Raw genomic sequence first — 6,684 nt, 5'->3', positions numbered from 1 at the left:
TCAGAAGAGTTAGTAGTTCCCAGACCTAGGACTGGAAACGAGATCTCATGCTCCTTCTCCTCCCCGACAGCTGCTGCCATTCTGAGGAGACAAGAAATCAGGAAGTTTACATAAGCAACCTTAATACTGGGGCACTATCCCAGAGTTCAGCAGGACCCTGGGAAAGGGAGACAGAGGATTTAGAGTCCCTGGATAACAGTCCTTGAAAGGGGAGAAGGGTGTGGAGAAGAGAGGAAAGGAGCTGGAGACCACTCAGAAGACGGAGTGTTGAGTGGGTGAGGCTCCCGCATCTCTCATGCTCCTGCTTCCCTGCAGTCACCAAGGTGGACCCGGAGCTGCCTCCCGAGCCCTCAGTCCCCGGCCTTGAGGGCTGGCAACAAGAGCCTGCCCGAGAGGCTCCAGCAGGAGGCGCTCTCTCCCCACCCCAACCCACACACACAAAATTGGGAAGCCTGGGCCTGGGCTTGCCATCCCAGGGTCACTGGACTAGGATGGGGGATGGGCCTGTGACAGGAGGTGCCCTGGGTGTCCTCTTTCGGCCCCATGGAGTCCTCCCCCATCCCCCCGTCCTCAGGGAACTCTTCCACTCTGGGGAGGGTCCCTCAAACCCCAGGTCCCTCTACTGCCAGTGGGGTCCCGGAGGTAGGGCTGCGGGACGTGGCTTCAGAATCTGTGGCCCTCTTCTTCATGCTCCTGCTGGACTTGACCGCTGTGGCTGGCAATGCTGCTGTGATGGCTGTTATCGCCAAGACACCCGCCCTTCGAAAATTTGTCTTTGTCTTCCACCTCTGCCTGGTGGACCTGCTGGCTGCCCTGACCCTCATGCCCCTGGCCATGCTCTCCAGCTCCGCCCTCTTTGACCATGACCTCTTTGGGGAGGTTGCCTGCCGCCTCTACTTGTTCCTGAGCGTATGCTTTGTTAGCCTGGCCATTCTCTCGGTGTCGGCCATCAACGTGGAGCGCTACTATTATGTGGTCCACCCCATGCGCTACGAGGTGCGCATGACGCTGGGGCTGGTGGCCTCTGTTCTGGTGGGTGTGTGGGTAAAGGCCTTGGCCATGGCTTCTGTGCCGGTGTTGGGAAGGGTCTCCCTGGAGGAGGGAGCTCCCCGTGTTCCCCCAGGCTGCTCACTCCAATGGAGCCACAGTGCCTACTGCCAGCTTTTTGTGGTGGTCTTTGCTGTCCTTTACTTCTTGTTGCCCCTGCTCCTCATCCTAGTGGTCTACTGCAGCATGTTCCGAGTAGCCCGAGTGGCTGCCATGCAGCACGGACCACTGCCCACGTGGATGGAGACCCCCCGGCAACGCTCCGAGTCTCTCAGCAGCCGCTCCACCATGGTCACCAGCTCGGGGGCCCCCCAGACCACCCCGCACCGGACGTTTGGGGGAGGGAAGGCAGCAGTGGTCCTCCTGGCTGTAGGGGGACAGTTCCTGCTCTGTTGGTTGCCCTACTTTTCTTTTCACCTCTACGTCGCCCTGAGTGCTCAGCCCATTTTGACCGGGCAGGTGGAGAATGTGGTGACCTGGATTGGCTACTTCTGCTTCACTTCCAACCCTTTCTTCTATGGATGTCTCAATCGGCAGATCCGGGGGGAGCTCAGCAAGCAGTTTGTCTGCTTCTTCAAGCAGGCGCCGGAGGAGGAGCTGAGGCTGCCTAGCCGGGAGGGCTCCATTGAGGAGAACTTCCTGCAGTTTCTTCAGGGCACTGGCTGTCCCACGGAGTCCTGGGTTTCCCGACCTGCACCCAGCCCCAAGCAGGAGCCACCTGCTGTTGACTTTCGAATCCCCGGCCAGATAGCTGAGGAGACCTCTGAGTTCCTGGAGCAACAACTCACCAGCGACATCATCATGTCGGACAGCTACCTCCGTCCTGCCCCCTCACCACGAGTGGAGTCCTGATGGGCTGCTGGACACTTGGAGGGAGATGGGGCTGGGGGCCGGTTAGGACCGCAAGGAACTCCTTGTGGTATCACCTTTTCCCAGCTAGCTGGGGCTGGGGGTCTCTGCACACAGCTTTCGCTTAGTGTTTTCTGGGTCAGGAACAGAGCCAACTGGATGGATATGTGGCAAAAGCCTTGGACATGGCTGTGAGCCTTGACTCCTGGGGGAGGGAACCTGGTGAGATGGTGACGAGAGTAAAGGGTCAAGAAGGTGAGATGATGCCTCTCAACCAATGAACTTCCATGACTCAGGAAGCAGGGAAACTCTAAGGGTAGGAGTTGGAAGATATAGGGCAGCAGACCAGGCTTGGAGTTATTCTGGGGACCCTTTAGGATCTTTCATTTTTCAGTGTAATTGTCCAGGGCAGAAATTGCACTCAAGCAAGGTAAGAAAATGACCCATGTCTTCTCATTTCCTTGCTAGGTTTAAAAACAACTAAATTACAGCCAAGTGTTTCCTTTGAGTTTATAGATTTTTTTTTTTCTAGTTTTAAACCTGAGGTTTCCTTAAAGCGAGAGGACCAGCTGGGTATATTCCTTTCTTGAGTTTGGTCAAGCAAGGGGAAACAGCAATCAGGGCACACAGAGTAGAAGAGAGGAAAGTTGACTGCAGCTCTCTCTCTCCCACCCTCCAGGAACAGCCGTTTTGTTGTATTTTTCAGTTTCTCTTTTGGACATGGGAGATTAAGTTTGGGGCTTGATCTTAGCAGAGGCAAGAATAAAGCAGGAATGTTTTTCTCTTTGTCTTTTAGGATGAAGAAGTGGAAAGATTGGGGGTTGGATGGCTGAAGGTGGGGGTTAGCATTTGAATCGCTAAGGTGGTTGGATACAGAGAGGCCTGTAGTAACCCAGACCAATAATCCTGTAAATCTTTTTTTTCCAGAGCTGGCCTCCCTGATCTCTCTCTTCATGGCAGTGACCCATCGCCAGCCCTCTGGACAATCGGGTACAAGAGACTAAGGTTGGGAATGGGAAAGGTGGGGTTTCCATGGTTCATTAAATGCCTCCCTACTCCCATTCATCGCTCTCAAAATTAGCTTCAGTGGCAAAGACTTAAATCTCTCTCTTATCTGCAGCCCTGGGTTGGAGAGGGGGCATGGGAGTTGGGCTCAGCTGTTCACTGATTGAGACTGTAGGAACTGTGTTGGGTGGTCTTGGTGGTGGTATATTCAAGGGAGGGGGAATAATCACAAACTGGACAGGACACCCATCTAGGACTACCCGTCCGTCCACTTCCCTCAATTCAATCAGGTCACATTAGAGAGTTGAGGCCGGACCACATGGTGGTGTGATCTGTATTTGAACAAATTCCTGGCTTAACTGAGCATCAAAGAGGAAGATGGCTTGGTGGGAGTGGGACAGTTTCCCCTCTGAACAGTTAATAAATAATTTTTATTATAAAAAGTTATGCTGATATCAACATTGACTCCTTCAGTTCAACTCAGTGCATGATAGTTGAATACCCTATTCTGTAAGATTCACAGAGGATTTGCAGTCACTGCCTTCAAGGAGTTCACAGTCTAATTTGATCAGGTACCTTGTATTTTGACAGAGCATTTACATATAGTAAAGCACTATGGAATGTGTTAAGAGAAATATATTGAGGAATATGTTCGTGGTTCTAACTTCTGAGAGTTCAGCCTATTGCAGCAAGATGCCTATATGGAGTCTTCCTGCAGATTGAAAGTCTGGGGGCTGTAGATGAAACTCTAGTTGAAGAAAATAATTTATCACATGAAACGGGGCAGCTTCTCCTCCTCAGATCTAGGAAATTTTCCACGTTTCTGTCTTCCTACCACTAGACTTACTCTAGTCCAGTGCTTATTACATTGAGGAAATCCCTTAGATAATATGTACACCGAGGAGAGTCTTTTGCGATTGAAATGCATGTTCTCCTCCTCTCTCTCCTAAAGGTAAATTCATAAGGGACGAATCTCATTCCTAGATACGGGGAAAACTTCCGACCACCACTGATGAGCTAGCCGACCCTAAACATTGCCAGCAGGTGGCAGTGTGAGCCCAGTGGAGCTAGGAAAGATGAGTGCAGGTGGGGAGGGGCGGGGGGGGGGACATTAAACACTGCCTGGCAGCCATTTTGTAAACTTATTTTGCCTTTTTGTTTGACTTTGCCCTCCAACTCTTCCTTCGCATACATCAAAGGAGAAAATCTTAAGTACAAGAATATGGCTAATTCAGGCTGAAGTTTCCTGACACTGTGATCTCACTGGTGTTTATTACAGAATTTGACATATGCTGGTTCATTTGCCATTTATTTTTCCCGGAGTGGATCATGAAGGAAATAAAATTTTCTCTTCTATTATGCTGAGAACTTTCCCAACAATTTGTCATGACCACCTTCCAGGGGTTTTCTAATCACCAGGATCACTTGGTAAAGTTCCATATGTAATTCTTAGCTGTGAAAGCCATTCCTGGACAAAATTTGACCTCTAAATCCACTGAAGAAATCAACAGGTTGAGAAAACCGTGCTCTCAAGTTATTTTTTCCCCGCACCCTGGTGGTGTTGGGGTAACTCTCAATCCTAGATGAAAACCTTCTGTTGTCGGGTCTCCCAGGTAACATCTTATAGTAGCATGGTAGAAAAGGAGTGAATTTGGAGTCAGATCTACTTACTCACTGTGTGAACTTGGGAAAGATGCTTAATTTCTCTGAGCCTATCTCCTCATCTGTAAAAATGGGGATAATATTAACCTACCTCACAGGGTTGTTGTGAGGAATAAAAGAGATGACACATGGAAGCACCTAGCCATACTTGGCAAATAGGTACTCAATAAATATTGGTTTTTCTTCCCTTTCCTCTTGCCCTTTTTCCCCATAAGTATTGATTATGGGAAAGCAGTCCCTTTTATTCTAACGGTCACTTGGAAAAGAGTAGGAGACTTCGAACTTTGAAGAACTGGCAGTAATAAATTATGGTGGATGAGGCTGTTTAAGGTGGATCTCAAGAAATTCCTCTAATGATCATCAATCACCATATAGACCTTTCTGTTTGGACCGTATATTCTAAGGTTTAGGTTCTATTGGGGAGATAATATTTAATCGTAGGGAAAGGTTTTGGGGGCTACAAGAGTTCCCCACCCTAGAATATATGGTGAGAGTATTTGTGGGGCTATTTGGAAGTAAAGGTAATTTAGGGCTACTTTCATTGTAGTATCCAGGATTATGAGTAAAAAGGCTATCAGTCTGGGGCTTTTATAGGGGATTTATCAACTTTCAGGTGATGCTATGGCTGAGAGGCAAATTTTACCAGAACTTCCCTTTCATGTGGTACAACAGGTAATTTTAATAGGAGATTCACAGGATGCACTGGTTTGTTTTAGGGTGTGGAACTTTGGTTGACTAATCCTGGTAGAAGTCCTAAGCGCTTAACGCAGGACGATATGTGAGCGCTAAAACTGGCTTATGTTGGGGAAAGACAGCATGGAAATTTTATGGAGAAACTACACTCTTACCTTTCAAGTAAAGTAAGATCTGTTAGCGATTTCAAGTGACCATTTACCAACGTAGTAGCTGGGCAACTCTCAAGTTCACTGGGTACATTTTGAGAGCAGGAGGCGGTGGGCCAGAGGAGAGGGCAGAAAGGGATCGATAAAGTCCCAGGCATGGTCGGTCTTACTAATTTCAGATGTGGAGCGCGGCCAGGGCCCAGACTCTAATTCTCATCCTATAGATCTGGCTGAGACAACTTCGGCCGAGAAAGTGTCCTACACTTGGGCAGAGGCTCCGTATCTCCACAGCCAGAGTCCAACTGGGTTTTCTGGCCAGTGAGAAATTCCCAGCAGAGATTTCCGTGTGGGCTGCGGCCTTTTATTTGGGAAGTCCCATCCCCCACGTCAATCTGAAGCCGCCTGTGTGACCTCGGGAGAGTGTCTTGAGCCGGAGAAGCCAGTCCCTGTTTTTTCCACACTTATCCAAATAAGGCAGCCGAAAAGGTGAAAGGGGACTAAGGTCGAGCGGCGCCCGGCGAGCTCGACAGGGCAGCCCTACACCACGGAACGGCCGCTTGACCTGCTCGCTCCTCTCTTCGTTCTCTCGCTCCCGGTTGTTCCTCCTTTACCCTAGCTAGACAGGGCCGAGAAGTAACGGCCGCGGGCGTTGCCGGAAGTGTCGTAAACCGCCGGATATCCGGTTCCTCTGGGCGCTCAGGGAGCTGACGGAGAGGGCCGCCGCCCAACAGTAGTCGCTGTCTCTGCCGGCTCCGCCGCAGTCTCCGGTGTGTGAGTGAGGCCGGGCCTGGTCCCCTCTCCCTCCGCCGCCATGGGCTGCACTTTGAGCGCCGAAGACAAGGCGGCGGTGGAGCGAAGCAAGATGATCGACCGCAACTTGCGGGAGGACGGGGAGAAAGCGGCCAAAGAAGTGAAGCTGCTGCTACTTGGTGAGGGGCTGGGGGCGGGGCTGGCGGGGTGTTCCCGAGGGCCCAGGCACTTGGGAGTCCTGGGCGGGGGTTCAGGCCGCGCCGGAGGAGAGGACCCCGAAGAATCTGGAGGGCGTGACGGACGTGGGGCGGGGTGTGGGGGGTTGGTGGCTGAGGCCGGAGGGCGTGATGAGGGGGTGGGGTTTTGGGGTGGTAGGAATTAGGCTGTAGAGAGGGTGTGCCTCCATGCTGGAATTGGGTTCAGCGAAGAGAGCTTGGAAGTGTGGTCCAGTAGGACATTGAGACTATTAGGAATATGGGAAAAGCTCATAAAGGAAGAGCTGCTGTTAGGGAAGGTTTTGCAAGGGGGA

At 51.0% G+C, this 6,684-nt stretch overlaps 2 protein-coding genes across 2 annotated transcripts in view; both read left to right on the top strand.

Moving 5' to 3' along the window:
- Window positions 1-543: 543 nt before the first annotated feature.
- Window positions 544-1,899, top strand: GPR61 (G protein-coupled receptor 61; the record flags this gene model as incomplete). Its single annotated transcript, XM_081225065.1, has 1 exon — window positions 544-1,899. The coding sequence occupies one exon, from the start codon at window positions 544-546 to the stop codon at window positions 1,897-1,899; it is 1,356 nt and encodes a 451-aa protein (XP_081081191.1).
- Window positions 1,900-6,115: 4,216 nt separating this feature from the next.
- GNAI3 (G protein subunit alpha i3) overlaps window positions 6,116-6,684 on the top strand; it is a 37,538-nt gene continuing 36,969 nt past the window's right edge. The window contains exon 1 of the mRNA XM_081222675.1: window positions 6,116-6,334. Within this exon, the coding sequence (XP_081078801.1) occupies window positions 6,217-6,334 (118 nt within the window). The 5' untranslated portion in view covers window positions 6,116-6,216. The remainder of the gene's footprint in view (window positions 6,335-6,684) is intronic.

Source organism: Mesoplodon bidens (genome assembly GCF_964165515.1).
Source record: "Mesoplodon bidens genome assembly, chromosome: 2".
NCBI classification, from domain to species: Eukaryota; Metazoa; Chordata; class Mammalia; order Artiodactyla; family Ziphiidae; genus Mesoplodon; species Mesoplodon bidens.
This window is presented reverse-complemented; position numbering and strand designations above follow the sequence as displayed.